The sequence below is a fragment of the Thermobia domestica genome, chromosome 1, assembly GCF_964235325.1.
Source record: "Thermobia domestica chromosome 1, izTheDome1.hap1.1, whole genome shotgun sequence".
In the NCBI taxonomy this organism is placed as follows: Eukaryota; Metazoa; Arthropoda; class Insecta; order Zygentoma; family Lepismatidae; genus Thermobia; species Thermobia domestica.
Window position 1 is genome coordinate 96,147,728 of NC_137454.1, and position 19,694 is coordinate 96,167,421.

Here is a 19,694-nt window from a genome sequence, read left to right on the forward strand (position 1 = left end):
TAAGCTTTCGAAGAGCTTAACTGGGCCTGATAAATTAACAGGCTATATCAAAGATGAGCTTTAATACGCACAAACATGCTCAAACTTAATTGAACATAACTAAAAACAACATACTCATCCAAAATGACGAATGTGGTTGCTACGAAGGGAACCTTTATCAGGAAAACACCTTTAAACTGCCCATCTTCATATAAGAAACACTAACACAACAGCATCTCATCTCACTACCAGTTAATCCTGAGCCAAGGCTGGGCGGAGCTAAACCAAAGGGGGCTCCAAGGTAACTCCTTAATAATGGAAAAAAGTATGAAAATTCCAGAAAAATGTATTATGGTGTAAGATAACATGTCCCAGAACTGCATTGTCGCTCGACTAAACACTGAGCGAGCGGCGGCGAAAATAACGGGTGGATTCTTCATGCTGCTCATTCACCTGGGCTATGGACCACTAAAATGCCTCTAAATTATTCCAACTGAATATGCGTTTGGCATAAATCCTGCACCACTCGACAAGCTGCTTGTTAATAGACTAATACTGCTCACTTAAGAAACTGCACTGGTTCACAACAACACATATGAAAGGATATTAGTCTGGAATAAACATGCTACTTGCTACTAAGATGCCATAAGCAGCTATAGAATCCAATACTTGGTACAGTAACAAGTACACTAGAATGTAAAGAAGCCACATTTTGTTGAAGTACATGTTTAAGTTCAAGGAAGTAGTGTTGTAACAAATATATGAATGGGAATCAGCATTTAAGTCGTTTGTACGTGGAAACCAAGTTACTTCCTGGGAAGGTACATTGCTGATTCGTTACAATCCTTGTAAAGATCTGGACTCTTGATGATTCTGTGCTAGAGGTTGAATACATTGCTTCCTTCACTGATATGATACCGGACAGAGCGTGCATGGGGCGGGTTCCCACAGAAGTTTTTAGTGCTTCTTTATGATTTCATACATTATCACAACTAAGAAAAACTTCACGAAAATTGCCATTATCGTATTAAATGGAGAATGTCACTAGGATGAACACAGAAACTTGAAATATAATTAATGGAGAGGCACACACTGACAGACAAAAACTTGTAGCTGTAACAAAACACGTGGGAGACCACTTGCTCTTCTTTATAAATTCCTCTTGGAAATTGCACACCAAAATTATGATGAAAAAGTAACCGTAAAGCTTCACTTACACTCAATGTTGCTCTGTCAAAACTGTTGATTACTAATAAAAGGAGGATGGCTATGAGAGGCCTAGATTAACTATAATTTTAGGCTTCATTTTTACAGATGTCGAGAAGCCATGCGGTACACAATCTCTTTCTTCGTAGTACAGCGGAAATCACCCGCTCGTCTTCCCTCCACAGAAGCGGAAGTATCAATGTTGCCAGATCTTACAAAAGAGAGTTAACAATACTACTTAAAAATATTACCATTATAAAATAACACAATTACTAAGGGCACTACAGTACCATCGAGGAATAATCACCGAAAAACGCTTGCATAGACTTAACATGGGGAAAAAGTCATGATTACGTAGTTTAAGCTCGCTCAGCTCATTTCATTGCAATCGGGTATATCCATTGCATTCCTAGTTGAGCTGAGCGAAGCGAAGCTCTTATACTCGGGTTAGCCGTTTGGTTGTCCGCGAACTCCTCCTAGACCGTTTGGCCGATCTCAACCAAACTTAGCACGCTGATAGAGTATGTCGTGCTGAGTGACAACATAGGTCGAAATCAAAAATCCGATGTACCATCGAGGAGTAATCACCGAAAAACGCTTCCTGATTACGTAGTTTAAGCTCGCTCAGCTCATTTCATTGCAATCGGGTATGTACATTGCATTCCTAGTTTTATATATAAATAAAACCCATTCCAGGGTTTGGAGCTCTTAAAAGTAGCTCTAAGTAGCAGTATTACAACTCACCGTCCCCCAGAAGTCCGTCCTGGATCAGATGTGGTGTGCAATATTTAAAAAGAGAATAACTATTGTATGGAAAATTATTTTATATTGATAAACAAGCTAAAAGTAAACAAGAAAAAAAGTTTCATCTTTATCATCCTTTAAAACTGGTATCTACATACACCTTCTACTTGTTTCTTGCAAAGACGCAAACATAAGAAATGCCACAATTGCTGTCGTTTTCTACGATTTTACGTCGTTTATCAAGATAAACGGTAGCCTTGGAATGTTTATTTCTTTTCTTAATTTAGGACGGACATTATTTAAAGACCTATTTCTAATTTCTTAGAATAAGTGAATAAAACTGCACGTTGGTAAATCTGATAAAAATAGGATTCGGTGGTCGGATCACTGCGCTTTGTTCCTCTTTGGTGGAAACTTTTAATGGAGCACCACGATCTGTCTGCAACAAAACGAAGAGAAATTGAGGAATCAGGATCAAACTTTCATAGCATGACCACAACAGCATAACAATAAATTGAAGGAGGACAGAGTTCAGTATGAACAATGTAAGAAAAGTTATAGCTTCATTACGGATAACTTCTGACTTACAATCGTATATTGCGTCAGAACTTAATCATCCTTGTTTTGAAATTCATATCTATAACTGAAAGTGATGGTATCATATCATTAAAAAGACAAATGTATAGGGTCTATAAAATATGCAATGTACAAGAAAAAATAAATTATTTGGACAAAAAAGACACATAAAACAGAATGGTTGTTCTTGCAATGTAATTCACGAGTACTCGCAATTCACATTTTCGTCTTCATCTAATTATAATTAGATATTTGTTATGGTGCTAGCATAAACAGTTATTTCCCGACAAAGAGAAATGAGTAAAAAGTCCCATACTTTTGTTTTATTAATTTTCAGTAATTGATTACAAACAATGAAAACGCATAATTAATAAATTTTAGTAATTAATTATTAAGTTTTTGTAAAAGAAAATCACGTTTAAGCATACATACAACTAATATATATATATATATATATATATATATATATATATATATATATATATATATATATATATATATATATATATATATATATATATATATATATATATATATTAGCGAACAAAGTATGATTAAATCATAAATATTGTTATTCTTGAACAGGAAAATATTCATGAAAGGTTTAATTTGCATATCTTATGAGGTTTTAAGCAAGAGATCTATTTCTGTAACAGCATATAGTAATACTCCATGCCAACTTTGGCAAAATTGTGGTGAATCAACGTAAACGCTGCAAAAACATTGCAACTGCTATTAAAAATAGGAAGTAGATCTTGCGTTGCGTTGACGCAAACCGTTATAGAATAGTGATTATAGACAAGGAATTTTACAAATAGAGTAATTTCATCTCTCGATCAGCAAGTTTTTGTGTCAACCTTTTTGGAAGACTGTGAAGGCCCTGTTGGCAACAGTGTTAGAAGCAGTGATGCAAATTCAAAATAAATTTTGCATTCGAGGGAAAAACCAGATCAGAATTTTGCTTTTGAGAGCAAAAGGCATCTATATTTATATACAAACAAATGAAACAATTTTTGTAAGTTGTGGAATCTAAAGTTGTAATTCCAGTGGTATGGTAGTTAATAACGCAATTAATATTTGCGCTTGTGGTTTATTTTTATGAACGTACAATAAAACTTCGTATAGGTTTATAGACTTATCGGTGCGTCAGATTCTTTTAAGTAATAAGGGAAAATTTAGATTGGCACAAAGGAACTTTTAATTAAATTGGTTGGAATCACTGTTGATAAGGTTGGAGAAAGAGTGTTTGACAGGAAGCAGGAAGAGATATTTTTAAAATATCATTACCAAGAAAACTAATCGTTTGTTTGGGTTTCCGGTGAAGTGCTATATCGCCGCATTCAGGTTATATAGTCTCAAATTTGCATGTAAAACGTATAAGGTGACGAAGACAGATATTTAATTTTGTCCACGTAATAACTGTATTTGTCAATTTCCTAAGGAATTTCTGGCAAGAAGACATAAAACCAAGGAGTACTGAGGTAAGTGGTTATTTTGGTGCCGATTGGGAATAGGGTTCCACATATTTTCAAAATATACAAAAGAATTTTTTAATAATATTTTAATAGGGCAGTACATAAGTAATTAAAATATGTTGTGCTCTTATCAGTGAGATGCATATCTCGATGGAAATAAATTACATCTACTTCACATTCCACAATAATGTACGAACTAACCGCTGAATCGCCGCACCAATTTTACAAAAGGTAATAGTATACATGAGAACCCCCTGTCTTCCGTGCGCAAGGATACTTCATATTATATATTTATACGTTACCAAATTAAATCACTGCGTTGTCTTCATTATATGTGCTTAACATTCTATTTTTACTTTCTAGAATAAATTTTGTTGATTTCGATTCGAAAAATGTTAAATATTTTTAAATTTATATCATGATGCAGACCAAAAGCATTGTTGCATATAATGTAATGCGCTATAGCATATAAAGTACAAGGGCAAATAGGTACGTTCTTTTTTATTTTCGTATCAGTGGATAAGTAAATGAAAGTGGGTTTGTTACCCCCTTTCTAAGTTCGTAGATATTCAATGAATAATCCCTAAAAGTATGAGCGTCCAGCTTCTTCTATAAAAGACAGAAAAGACTGTCCGTGTCCGTACTAGAGAGTGTCCGCTTTAGAGAGGTTTGCCAATGTTTTTTCCTACTACAGTGTTTGGGGATTATAAAATATGTCCTTTACGGGAGGTGTCCGCTTTAGAGAGGTGTCCGTTAGTAGAGGTTTCACTGTAATACGCATAACAAAAAATATCTCTTTAAATTTATGACGTCATCACACACTATGCCTCAACGCAGAAAGGCGTGAAGGCATATGTAACGTGTTCCTAAAGCCTTCAGTCTTGAAGAAAACTAAGTAAAAACTTTATAGGTACTTTTCTAACTGAATAATGAAGACTCTACCCTATCACCTAAAAATAGGTGATATAATTTAAAAGGTTAAGCATTAAGGAAAAAGAACAGCAACGTTTATCAAAATGACGCATTTTATCACAAGAGTTACTGATATTTGGCAGGGGCCTATTTTTAAAAACTCAGAACTAGCTTGCAGTATGAAATACATAAATTTCGCCTAAAGTTATAAAATTAAAAAAAAAAAAAAAAGTTGGAGAGGGGATAGGACCCCTCTAAATACGCCCTATTATCTGGGAACAAACAAACAGACAAGCACAAAAAAGAATTTTCGTGTTAAATGTCGATGGTGATTTCCCCGTTGGAATAGTTAACGATTTTAAAACCCAAACCCAATGTTACGAGAAGAAGAAAGCAGGATTTGCTCCGTTACCTGCTCAGAACTGGATTTCCCCTAATTATCCTCTGCATGACACTTGATTTCATAGTATACTGTACATTTGAGTCTCATTGTATTATGATTATTAACTTCCATAATCGAAAACACGGAACAAAAACGAGATTTTACTTATTTTCACTTTAAATTAATTTATTTCGGAATTCGATTTAAATCAACGATTTTTATTTAAAAAATCAAGTGATTTAAATCTTGATTTATATCGTGATTTAAATCAGACTGATTTAAATCAATCCACCCTGGTTAGAGCCCCGCAGGGCACATTGTTTTCTGTCTTTATTACAGCTAAATGGGAATGGGAACCTGTGTTCTTCAACCTCGCCGCCATGTTTGTTATGTTATCGTTACATTGACAAGTATAACTTTTTCTACGTTTCTTTAGTTATTTGCTTCCTGCATTTTCTACAATCTATTTTTAGACTTATTAAGCCATGACTGTTACTTACTTTAATAATTTTCCTGATTATCACTAGCCATGTGTACAAAACTAATGCTCATTACATTCCGAAAATCCTACCATGATGTAACCTTGTGCCAGTAGTTCCCTCCGCTTTCCAAATGGTTCCATGTTTAGAACCGTTTATGTAAGAAAATAAACACAACACTCACTCTCCTTATACATTATCAAGCACACAAACAAGCAAATTTTTTATTTCTTTCCGGTAAATTTTCGAAATGTTGCTAGAAACGGACGACCAACTTTGGAACTTAACCCCAGAAAACAATAGGAACATCTGACCGAACCTAATCTAACTTAGTTTAGTACATATTGATATTTTTGCATGCAGGTTTACTTGGGCAATAATTGTTCAAAAATTGGAATCCTTTCACTAATTTCGCGCCGTGTGGACTTTGTGGTAGATAAATACCGTGCTCGTGGGTTTTCTCGGGGTTCTCCCGTTTCCTCCCACTTTCTTCATTTCGCTCATCTCTCATCATCACCATTTCTTTTAGCCTAACCGGCGTAATAGTGGGACCTAAAACTTAGGAAGTTAACCCCAGAAAACAATAGGAACATCTGACCGAACCTAATCTAACTTAGTTTAGTACATTTTCATATTTTTGCATGCAGGTTTACTTGGGCAATAATTGTTCAAAAATTGGAATCCTTTCACTAATTTCGCGCCGTGTGGACTTTGTGGTAGATAAATACCGTGCTCGTGGGTTTTCTCGGGGTTCTCCCGTTTCCTCCCACTTTCTTCATTTCGCTCATCTCTCATCATCACCATCTCTTTTAGCCTAACCGGCGTAATAGTGGGACCTAAAACTTGAAGATTTTTTTCACTAATTTCCTTCTTAATGTTTACCAAATGACTTGCGCTGGACATGAAAATATTTCACATGGCATAGTTAAAATTCAAGGGGGCCATCATTAGTAATTGAAAAATTACGATTATTTTACGATTTGCGTATAAATACGGCGTCTGGATGTATGCATAAAAACTGCAGTGCAAGAAGCACAAAACAACTTGTGCTAGATGGCCACTAAAAAGCACGAATGCTGTCTAACCGAGTAGGGCTGGGTGTCCTAGCGCTAGCGAGGAGATGCGTCCGAAGGGAGCAGTTGCTTCAGCGAAGGTGAGTATACACATAAGCGAGGGCACTGAAAACGAGTAGGTTTTGGCAATGATACGAGTTTCAGTAGCACTTGTCATGGTTTCATACTAGTAGCATTCTGCTTGTAAGCATAAAATAAACTTCTGTACCCTGTGCAAATTGACCAACGACTTTCATTCCGTACCAGCTTGTTAGAAAATTGCGGAGTGTAACGCAATGCAAAACATGGTGGAATCAATTAAAACTATTATGCCTACTATCGCAAACTAAAACCCCGATTGCTTTGTGCTCACACATATCATTGCAGCGTGAGTCCCCAAATATATTTTACTGTTGCAGGTACAAGTCACTTCCGTAGCTTAATTGTATTCCGCGTGTAAAATTGCTTTTAAATCGATATATATATATAGGCGGCACACCTAGGGGAAATGAGGAGAGAAAGACATAAATATGATCGGAAACGACCAATATTAGTGAAATCCGTAGTTTACGGGATCTATGAGCTGACTAGTGACAGTTTCGATGTTTTGTTTAAGTCCAAGTTCAGCCCCAGTGAGGGTAAGGCCTCCCCTTGCACACCTAGTGGGAAGGAAGTACATTCAAGAATGATCGAAAACGGCCGATGTTAGTGTCGTATCCCTAGTTTTTGGGAGTCGCTGAGATGAACAGTGAGATTTCCGATGCCATTTAAATCCGAATTTAGCTTCAATTAGTACTCCAAAGAGAGGGAAGGGATGGCGACGTATAGAAATAATTGAAAATGACTGATATTAGTGTTGAATCCATACTTTTCGATTATGACAATTTTGTTGCCCTTGAAGTTCAAGGTCTGCTCCGAATTGGGACGAGACACCTTAGCACTCCTAGGAGGATGGGAGGAGAAGGCATAAAATGATCAAAAACGACCGATATTATCGTCCAGTGGATAGTTTTTGAGGTCACTAAGTTGTTTGGTGACAGCTTTGTTTTCCCTTAAATCCAAGGTGAACTATGAGTTGGGATAAGACCCCTGTCACTCTTAGGGAGAGGAAAGCGAAAGACCTAAAAAATTCCGAAAGTGAAGACATATAAAAATTATCAAAAACGGCCGATATTAGTGTCGAATCATTTCTTTCCAGCGTCGCTAACCTAATTGGTGGCAGTAAGTCCAAGTTCATCCTGTAGTAGGTCTTAGGGGTGAATGGAATTAGCAAACATAAAAATGATATGTAAAGACTGATATTAGTGTCGAGGCCATAGTTTTCGGTTTCCTAAGTTGAGTGGTGGCAATTCCGTTGACCTTTAAACCCAGGTTTCAGTGAGGGTAAGACTCTCCTTGCACACCTATGGGGGAGGAGGGGTGCGTACAAGAATGAACGATAACTGTCGAATCCGTAGTCTTTGGAATCGCTGAGATGAACAATGACACTTCTCATGCCGTTTAAATCAAATTCAGCACCCCATAAGTACTCCTAAAAGAGAGAGGGGGGGGGGGAATGGTAAGATAAAAATAATTGAAAATTACCGATATCAGAGTCCTTAAGTTCATTGATAACATTCCTATACACGGTGTCTATCTGTCACGAAAATCATGAATAAGTCACGAAATCAGAAAATGATCATGAAAGTCAAGAAATTTAGCTTTTGGGTCACGATTTTTTTCATCTGTAAAATATAAGTAATTGATCGGAAAATTTTGTTTTATAAAACGTCAAAATTCACCACCAAAAATGTCTGTGGTTGGCTTGAGACGCTACCAAATCGCAAGCAAAGTACACTTCTAACGCAAACATAAAAATTCGGCTAAATTCGCACCCAAATTTGCTCCTGAAAATGTTACTAAATTTTATGGTTAGAAAAAGAAAAGGTCATGAAATTTCATTTTGGAATTTTAGTAGACACCCTGCTATACTATTTACGTCAAATTTCAACCCCATTAGCACCCCAAAGGGTGGTGGAAGAATGTACATATAAAATTAATCGAAAACGACCGATATTGATATCGAATTTGTAGTTGTCGATGTTGCTGAGATTAATAATTACACTCCGCGTTAAAGTCCAAGTTCAGCCTCCATCGGTATGAAAGTGAGAAGGAGTGAAAAACAAAATGTCTCATATGACTTGAGATTAGTATCGAATCCATAGTTGGTTTCGTCTTGCTATTAGGTTACAATCGCGATTACATTTAACCACAAATTTAGGCATAAACAAGCATGTCAGCTGAGTTGGGAATATACAGGGGCAACACCGAAGACGTTGCTCGCATATCTATCTATCTATATATATATTTGGATGTATATGTATAAATGTATATTCCGCCTGACTCCTAAACCTCTGGGGCAATTTTAACCAAACATGGTAGACAAATGATGTTCATGTTGTTCTGGGAAAAATACTGTAGAGATGAAATACCCCAATGGGTGTGAGTTGGAAGGAGTGACATTTAAAAATAATGCAAAACGACTGTTAGTGTGCAATCCATAGTTTTAGGGGTCGCTGAAATGAATAGTGAAACCCCCAGTGCTGTTAAAATCCAAGTCATCCCCATGGGAACGGGGGGGAGGGAGTAGGTAAAAAATAAACTGTGATAAATAACTAAAATTTGTGTCGAATTTATAGTTTTCGGGACGGGCAAAAGTCTGGCCCGTTTGAAATGATTTTTGAAAGATAGATAGGACCCACTTCAATATCAATTTGATTAAAGGCTTATTCATATCAATTTGATTAAAGGCTTATTCTGTGGGGAAGGGTATTTTAATATTTATGCCACAAATAGAATATCTTCGGTATTTTTATGATTACACTTTTATTGAAATAAATACGACGGGAGGCTGGAAAGTTCATGAAGTCACTAAGAAGAAATTTACCTGGAAGAACCATTTTAATACATTATTCAACGTATTCCCCCCGAAGTTCAGTACACTTTTCACAACTATGTTGCAACATTTCTAACCCTTGCAAATAGAAGGTTTTGTCCTGCTGTGCAAACCAGCCCTCCACCTCCGAAATGAGTGCCTCATCGCGTGGAAAATGTTTGCCTTTGAAATGTTTATTGAGATGTGGGAAGAGGCGATAGTCGGAGGGGGCCAGATCAGGTGAATAGGGTGGGTAAAGTACACAGGTGAAGCCCAGATCCACCAGCAATTGCATGGTTTGATGAGCCTTGTGGGAGGGTGCATTCTCCTGGAGAAACTGAACACCACTACTCACTTTTGCCCGACGTTTTTTCTTCAGAGCCTCCTCCTTTAGCTCAATCAAACAGTTGAAATAAACCCCAGCATTGATGGTTTCACCCTTTTTAAGATATTTGATAAGGATGACACCGTCCTTATCCCAAAACACCGATGCAAGCACCTTCCCAGCTGATCTTTAGGTTCGGTCGAGGAGATCTACTGTGGCGCCACTCCATGGATTGCTATTTAGTCTCTGGATCATAGTAGTGCAGACATGTTTCATCTTCTGTCAGCATACTGCGCAAGAACTCAACAGGGTTTTGAAACTTCTGCAAAATTTCGTGTGACATGTGCACCCATGTTCTCTTCTGGTCAGCATTCAAACATTTTGGGATCCATTTGTCACTGACCTTCCACATGTCCAAATATTCTGCTATTATGACACCCACACACGCAGTAATGTTTTTGATCGATATACGCCTATCCTCCATGATTATGTCATGCACTTTGTCGATGTTTTCCGTGGTCACTGCACTTTGAAGGCCTGCCTGAGCGAGGTTCATTTTCACTCTCACGACGACCAGTCTTAAAATGCCTCACCCACTTCACTACTGTTGTATATCCAGAAGCGTGTTCCCCCAAAGCATCCTGCAAAGTTTTATGAATTTCCATAGAGGGTTTGTCTTCCAGCGCAAAAAACTTGATGACGCTGCGAAGCTCATTCTTCTCTAATTTTCCTAGATCCTCCGCCATATCTTCTTACAGAACCTATAACAAAGGAAATAAAAATGATAAAATGATCATATACGGGACGGGAGGTTTACAATAAATGACCTTTCTAATAACTACAATGATAAGTTTCAATTTTTATTTTTTTCTTGGTGATTTCATGAATTTTCCAGCCCCCTCCTCCCCTCGTATTATAAGCGGAAAAGGATTCAAATATTTCCCATAAACCTATTCTCCCCGTGCGAAAATCGGGCTTTTCAGCTAGTATACGTACGTATATATTATATGCATTTTTACCTAGATATTTATCTCGAAACCGTGTAAATTTACAAAATTATACCGTGTTGATATCAATTTAAAAAAATGAAATGAAATCTTTGAGTTTTACGTCCCACGATTATGCCGGCTAGACTAAAGGAGACGGTTATGATGAGAAATGGATGAAATGGTAGAATGAAGAAAGTGGTAGGAAACGGGAGAACTCTGAGGAAAACCACACACACGGTGTTTGTCCACCACAAAGTTAACTTGGCACGAGTTGGGATTGAACCAGGGACCCCAAGCACCAGAGGTGAACGCTCTACCACTGAGCCACCGTGGCCCTGATATCAATTTATTTACTGTATATGTTCAAAGTTATGTAGGCATTATATATAAGTTAAAATTTTCCTCCGTTCGTGCACTCATGTTCCTTGTCAATGAATTGTAGATTCTTAGCAGTTTATAATTTGCATGTTTGACCTCATACTAATATGAACTTCTCTCAGCAAATATCCGTTTTTGTGGTTTCCTGTGACTGTTATCTACATGTTGATTACACAGTCGCCTAGTAAGTTTTGAAACTGGTGACCTAAAGATAAAATAAAAATTCGGAATAACCGTAAACACATGTTGTTATTCCAGGTAGATTCCTCCTCTGTCGATGCAAATAGTAGCACGGAGAATAAGGAGGAAGCACCTGTCAGCAGGTTGAGTTGGCAAAGGCTCTCCGTAGTCGTCAAAGAATGCACGTTCAGAAGTCACGCATGAAGACGATGTTGTTGGTGTTCTTCGACTGGAGAAGTGTAGTTCACAAAGAATTCATACCTGAGGGTCACACAGTCACTGCAAAATTTTACGAAGATGTTATGTATGAGTTCATGAAGAAACTTTGACATGTGAGAGTACATATTCTTGTTTCTTATGACTGGCTTCTCATTCGTGAACGTACCTTTTCTTAACATAATTCTTGCTGAGCAAGTTCTTGGCCAAGAAGCAAGTTGCCTGCACCAACGACCCTCATATTCTTCCGACCAGCCTCAACAGTCTTCTCTCTGTTCCACAGAGTCAGATCCAAGCTGAAAGGGCATAGGTTAAGGTTTGACTCCATTTTGATAACCATCAAGCTGTTACCAGTGAACTGAATAAGGTCACTCAACAAGGCTTCCAGGAGGGGATCTTACAGCTCTACACGCGTGCCACTACTTGCATCGAAAGAGGTGTAATAATAGCATGTGATTACTTTATTCTGTCTTTGTATTTCGTTTTTATACCAACAGTCGCGAAACTTAGTAGAAGAACTTTGTTCATATTTGTTTGGTAATAACATCCATATGAAGATGACTCATTCGTCTTATACACGATGTACGTTACTCTATGTGAGAGAATATAGGAAAATTCATTTTTGTGCATGTAAACTTGAGGGATTAAGAAAGACTTTAAGTTCAGATTTTTGGATTTGCTATCTAGGATTTTGTAATAAGGAATGTGCCAACCTTTATGTCAAGTATTTGTGGAGCATAAGAGAACTGTTAATACCGTTGCGAAAAAGGAAGAGAGAGAGAGAGAGAAGTAAAATATCTGTAAGTGTTACGCATTTAGTGACTTTTTTGTTAATTTTTGAGGAACATATAAGTAGATCACACTGTCTTATATATAAAGTTAGTTATATATATAAAAAAAAACATTTTCTGGGGTGAATTTTTATTTTTTAAATGTCTTTTTAGATTAATTTCAGATAATGGGCTCGAGTCAACGTTTCTCTTTGCGATGGAATCATTATTTCCAGCACATCACATCAGCATTTGATACTTTGCGAAATGAAGAGGATCTTGTAGATGTAACACTCAGTTGTGAAGGAAAGCGAATCCATGCTCATAAAATGCTTCTATCTGCGTGCAGTTCGTATTTCAGAGAATTATTCAAGGTTAGTGAATGTACTCAATCCTTTTGGATAGTTTCAAAATTGAAGCATTCGTCGAACAAGAAATTTTCGTAAGTGCTGCTTGCTATAATAATAATAATAATAATTAACACTGGCTTTGTATCGAAAAATGATTATTGCTTCTTATTTAACCCTCCGTGGGGTCTTCGAAAGTAATTTTCCTAGTTTTATGCAAATTCATCTTCGAAGAGGATTTCCTTGAAATACAGGGCTGTTGTAGTTCTTGCCGACCAAAAATTTACAGATCATTGCACAATTTAAAATGTATCTCACTGCAATATCATTATTTTATATATAAAAGAAAGTTACAAGCATCTGTTTTATAGCATGAACTTTATAACAGTCCTGTATTAGAAGACAGAATCCAGAAAACTCTGATTTACTATTTTTTTTTTTTATTGGAAGTAGATTCTTACACATCTTCACTTAAAGACATCTATTCTTAAATATTGAATTTTTAATGCCACTAACAGAATATACAAGGTCTGGCTAAAAAAAAATAACGGAACTGGTGCCAAAAGTACAGTTTATTGTGACAAACTTACAAATTAGAGGTAATCCCTTTGAATATACCCCCTTCCCTCTGCGCATACACGTTTGCATTTAAGTTTCCAGTATTGGAAGAAGTTGTGGAAATCTTCAAGTGTCACTGTCTTGAGAACCGCTACCATTTCTTTCTTCACTTCTTCCACTGTCTGAAAATAAGTTCCCTTGGGAGCGGATTTCACTTTTGGAAAAAGAGAAATCGCTCGGTACCAAGTCCGGGAAATAAGATGGGCGTTCCAACGCTGGAATCCTCTTAGCTGCCAGAAACTGCTTAACGGTTAAAGCAGTATGAAAAGAAAAAACATTATCGTGATGCACAATCCATTCATTGTTTTTCCACAAGAGGGTCCTTTGTTTTCACGCGTTCTCCTGGCTTCCTCAAAATTTGGTGATAATATTGTTTATTCACTGTCTGACCTGACGGTACCCATTCAATTAGTAGGGGACCGTTGATTTTCTCTTGCGTACCGTGTTCATTCGCGGTGATGAGGGAGTTTTCCAGTGCATTAATTGCCTTTTCGTTTCAGGATTATACTGAAAGATTTACGTCTCGTCACCAGTGAAGATTTTCATTAACAAGTCCGGTTCTGCTTCCAAGCGTTTCATTGTGTCAGTGAAAATGCTTCCAGCAGTCTTTCTGGTGCTGCGTGAAGTTTTTGTAAGTTCCGCTTCCTTTCTTCCTTCCCTTTCCACGGATTGTGTCTTCGCCGACGGACGTCATCCCTCGAAACGTGAAGGGCAAAATGTCCTTAGATGCCGAAAGCCCAGAAATCTAAATCATCCTCCTCGACGATTGCACATCTCACTCTTCAATCGCTGCTCACAGACTAAATCCGACCGAGAGCGGCAGCTCATGTATATAATCTGGTTTCGAAGACTCAAGGTTGCTTTGCGCGCATGCGCTCCCCACTGCATTACTGATAGGGTTGCCAGTCCTTTATTTTTTAGCCATTCCTCGTAGAAAACTATATACAGAAGTATACAACTAATAACATAGAGTTTAGAAAACTATTTGCAAATGTTTGAACAAAATATGTTCTTCCACCACAACGGCCTATGGTGAGTCGTATTTACAAAATAACACTTTCACCTTTTAACACTCACATTTGGAAAAGAGTATTAGTAGATCTTTTTCCCAGGGTAATTTTGTTAGTGAACTATACGCTGTTAATTTTGCAAAGAGAAAATGGAATTAAAAATTAGGTAGCATTAAGTGATTTAACTAAAGGGAATTTTAAAACAAAAGGGTTAAAAAGTTTAATTCGTGATATATCATGACACTGCGCCTCGACTTACTTAAATATATCATTGTGGGGCTCTTTGCGTAAGTTGAATTTTTATCATAGCCTTATATTTGTTGCAAACAAGTGTGAAAATGTACGAGAAAATACTGTTTAATAATAATGCAATTCAAAAACTCAATTAGGCCTAAGTAATATGTTTTATAAATTGGATACAGAAGCTTATATTCTTGCAACGCCAGGGGTTGAAAAATAAATAAATTAATAATAATAACAATTGATAATAGTTCAACAATAGTTAATTAATGCCTCACTCACTAGATGTTATCAAAATAGAATGGAGAAATTTAACACTACTTCTTATTTCAGATGTAAGTACCATTCATATTCATACCGGAAATTTCTTTTGTATGTCGAATTTCCATAACTCAGGCACTATCTGTATTTATTTATAGTGATTTACCTTTTAGAATTTTTCATTCTCTTTGTTATGTAGTTGTCACGTAGAAATCAGAGGATCCAATTTTTTGAGAGTTAGTCAATGGATTGAAATTTTGTAGATCATATTCGAGAGTGAAAGTTATTCTTTTAAGAGAAGATAGGAATATATCTTCTCTTATATAATCCTCAGTTATAATCCTGGTAATTTCCAATTAAAAAAAGGTATCTGAGTTCTTACGAAATACTAGTTTCGTTTTTAAAATAAGTGCTCTATAATTATGGTAAGAATTAACGAATCTATAATTGAAGTCTTGCGCATTTTCCATCGCTAGTTTCTGACATGCAGAGGATGTTTGAATACATATACAGGGCTACAAAATTACGAAAAATATACGAGGGGGGGCCCCTCCCCCAAAAAAAAAACGGGAAATTCGTCATAACTTCTTTATTTCTTAATATTTTTACACCAAATTTTCATCACCTTCAAAGTATTGTCCATGGACCGCAACGCATTTCTGCAAACGATCCTTCCATTGTTCAAAACAGTTTTGAAAATCACTTATCGGGATCTTCTTTATGACCTCCAGCGATTTTTGTTTTACCTCCTCCACAGTGGCAAAACGCTTTTCTTTCATGTCACGTTAGTCTGGGGAACAAAAAGAAATCACAGGGTGCTAGATCCGGTGAGTAGGTAGGTGCACAATCGGCGTCATGCCGTTTTGGGTCAAAAACTGCTTTACGGAGAGGGCGGTGTGGACCGGAGCGTTGTCATGATGGAAGAACCATTTGCCTGTACACCAAAGATCTGCCCTTTTCTTCCGGATACTCTCTCTCAATCTTTTCAAAACCTCCAAGTAAGACCCCTGGTTAACAGTTTTACCCGGGGGAACGAACTCCGCATGCACAACATCTCTGCAATCAAAGAAACAAATGAGCATTGTCTTGATGTGTGACTTCACTTGGCGAGCTTTCTTGGGACGAGGAGAACCACTTGTCTTCCACTGGCTTGATTGCTGCTTTGATTCGGGGTCGTAGCCATAGCACCACGATTCATCACCAGTAATCACCTTGGCAAAAAAAAGTCAGGGTCCTCTTTGAGCTGATTTTGAAGTTCAACACATGCCTCAAGTCGACGCTCCTTTTGCTCGTCTGTGAGAAGGCGAGGGACAAATTTGGCTGCAACCCTTCTCATGTGCAAATCTTCTGATAAAATCCTCTGAATTGAACTCCACGATATTTCAGATATCTCACAGAGTTGATCAATGGTTCGGCGACGGTCTTCACGGACGAGGGCATTGATTTTTTTCGACGATTTCGTCAGTTCTTGCCGTTGAGGGACGTCCTGAACGGGGTTGGTCTTCAATTGACATTTCTTCATTTTTAAAACGTGCAAACCACTCGTATACTCTGGTTTTACTTAGGGCAGCATCCCCATAAATAGTCTTCAGCATTACAGTAGTTTCCGCGGCCGATTTCCCCAACAGGAAACAAAATTTCACAGCCACCCGTTGCTCTCGATAATCTGCCATTACGTTTTCGCCGAACTGGAAAAAGTTGTTTTATTAAACAAACTCTCAAGAGCGAACCGATGCACTCACAGCGACACAACTTCGCACACTGACGCAGGTGGCGTGGTCGTAACGGACAACTGGTACAACAATGGGTTCCCCCACTCCAGCACAATTCCCGTTTTTTTGGGGGGGGTCCCCCTCGTATGTTTCTAGAGTTTTCTTATATGTGGCGCGTGAAGGTTAGTGGATTTTCTTGTCATGTCAAAGGATGATATAATTGTGTGTCAGCGAAGAAAAAGAATCTGCGCACTTCAAGAGTATAATGAGTATTCATAGCTAGCTAAGTGTGATTTAAATGGCTGTCGCTGAATGAAACAGAAAATGTTTGAGTGCAAATTTTTATGATAGCTGTGAATTCTACTTTCAGACTTAGTTCTTTGTAAATATGAGGGTCACTACGAAAGTTTTGAGATGTGAAGTAATTTACATACTTAAAATCAATTTAACAGTTACATTTTCTCAAAGTATTCACCATTACACTGTACACACTTTTGCATCCTCGAAAACCACTTTTGGAAGCAGTGCTGCCAGTCTTTTTCTTCAAGTGTTGAAAGTTCATTCTCGTAAACCGCTACAGCTTCTTCACGGCTGCAAAATCTCTTCCCACGCATGCGATCTTTGATCCTGGGGAACAGAAAAAAATCACACAGGGCCAGGTCATGGCTATACGGCGGATGAGTCATAAGTTTGACCTCCGTAGATTCTAAATACTGAATTGTGATGTTGGCCGTGAGTGCGGAGGCGTTGTCATGATGAAGCAGGATCTCACGTAATCCAGTTCTTGGACGCCGTTCCCGAAGCTTCTGGAACACTTTTTTAGGCAAACAGTGGTGTACCACTGAGAAGTAACAGTCCTTTGTTCTTCAAGTGGAACAGTTGCAACATGGCCAGATTTGGAGAAGAAAGTTGCGACCATCTTCTTCCCCACACTAAGGAGCTTCACTTTCGTGGGTGGATTTTCGTCTGGAAAGATCCAAACTGTAGAATGGCGTTTATTTTCAGAGTCAAATTAATAGATCCATGTATCATCACTAGTAACAATGTCAGAGACGCGTCAAGAATTCCCTCCATCAAATCTTGCAAGCATTTCTTCACACCATTCCACACGTATGCGCTTCTGCTGTTCCCTTTCGAGCTCCATTCTAGACAGCTGAGTACTGCTCACATCAACAAACAAGTGAAGGCGATACGGCCACGCCGATAAGCGAGGCGAGTGGAAACTTGCTTCGCTTCGTCGTTCTAGATATCACTACCGAACGCAACTGTTGGAATTCAAATTCTGTGCCACAATTAATGCGTATCTCAAAACTTTCGTAGTGACCCTCGTATAAAATGATGTTTTAATTAAGTAATCATTAAACTTTAGTGGAAAGAATCACTACTAACTTATTTTCTTTTGTCGCACTGTTTGTAGGAGAATCCATGCCAGCATCCAATAATTATATTCAAAAATGTGAAATATCAGGATTTGTGTACCTTAGTAAACTTCATGTATCAAGGTGAAGTAAGTGTAGCTGAAGACCAGGTATCTTCTCTTTTCCTGACTGCTGAGCTATTGGAAATTCAAGGATTAGCAGGAGGTCTAAACAAAACCCTGGAAGGTAAAGAGGTACGTAAAGTGAAAGCCATATATAATTTATCGAACTTGTCACTAATTTATATGTGTATACAAACTTGACAAAAAGAAAAATTACTTTTTACGTGCTATTATAATAGAAATTATTCGTTTTGTCATTACAGGGTGTTAATGAACTATACGTACAAACTATAAGAAGTGATCGCTCCATTAAAATAAGAAAGAATAGAAATTCATGTACGTCTATGGGGATAAGTGCATAGTCTCATAGATAGAACCGTCTAAAAGCGTGAAACACATAGAATGTGACATGCGGTATTTCGAACACGAGGTAATATGGAATGGCTATCCATATTAGCGTAAAAAAAGCTAGTTATACTCATCCAAAGAATGCATATTTCAGCAATGTGAAGTGGGTGTGCGATGGATTCCCCACAGGGAATAATTCCGAGACTTGCTTCCAACAGAATTTTCACATATGTTCTTGACTTAAATTTTTGTCCACAATAAATAAAAGATAAGCGTTGATAACAGTGACTACAAAATGCGTTTGCGGGAAATTGGGAGTGTTAGGGACTGCCAGTTCCATGATTCTTTGTATTCAGAAAAACACGTGCTGCGATGTACTCTTTCAAGCTGATAAGTGTAAACAGCATGAAATATATCTTGAAATAATACATCGCAGCTCATGTTAAATTCCAAGCACGAGAAATCGTGAAGCTGGCTATCTCTAATATTCCAGATTTCCCACGGACGCATTTCGTATTCAGTGTTATCAACGCTTACCTTTTATATACTTGGACACGCATTAAAGTCAAGAGCATATATGAGTATTCTGTTGAGAGTATATCTGGGAATCATCCCCTGTGGTGAATTCCTTGCGCGTCTATTGCACACTATTGAAATGCATTTTTGGATGTTGTATGCGTGATTTCCTTTATACTATACGGTTTCTCATGTTCGAAATAACACGTATTGCAACATAATTTTTCGATTATTTTTCGAAGCCCCTAGTTTTGAAACTATACACTTTTTCTGCACCGTTCCATATGTTTTTATTTTGATGTGAGGAATCACGTTTTACACTTCGTTGGTATGTTTCGTTAAGACAGCAATTAAATTGAGGTTGCTGAGCCCTCTCACGGTGTTTATAGAGTCACGTCTCACTAACCATCAAATCACCCAACCAATCTTAAACTATCAGTCTCGTATTATTTCTTTTAATAATAGTAATTATATATTTTAATTAGCATTATACTCTGCGGCAGAGTTTTTTTGTTTTGTATTCGTTACAATTTGCCTTACTTATTTCCATACGTTTCGCGAATACACTGCGATTGTTTTAGCAAT

At 37.5% G+C, this 19,694-nt stretch overlaps 1 protein-coding gene across 2 annotated transcripts in view; it reads left to right on the forward strand.

Annotated features, from left to right (window-relative positions):
- The first annotated feature begins 3,563 nt into the window (after window positions 1-3,563).
- LOC145687461 (uncharacterized) overlaps window positions 3,564-19,694 on the forward strand; it is a 61,441-nt gene continuing 45,310 nt past the window's right edge. The window contains exons 1-3 of one of the 2 annotated variants that reach the window (XM_081760917.1): window positions 3,564-3,986; window positions 12,763-12,951; window positions 18,183-18,377. In XM_081760917.1, the coding sequence (XP_081617043.1) occupies window positions 12,766-12,951; window positions 18,183-18,377 (381 nt within the window). In that variant the 5' untranslated portion in view covers window positions 3,564-3,986; window positions 12,763-12,765. Of the gene's footprint in view, window positions 3,987-12,751; window positions 12,952-18,182; window positions 18,378-19,694 lie in introns of both variants that reach the window. The other variant, XM_081760915.1, reaches the window with a different exon arrangement.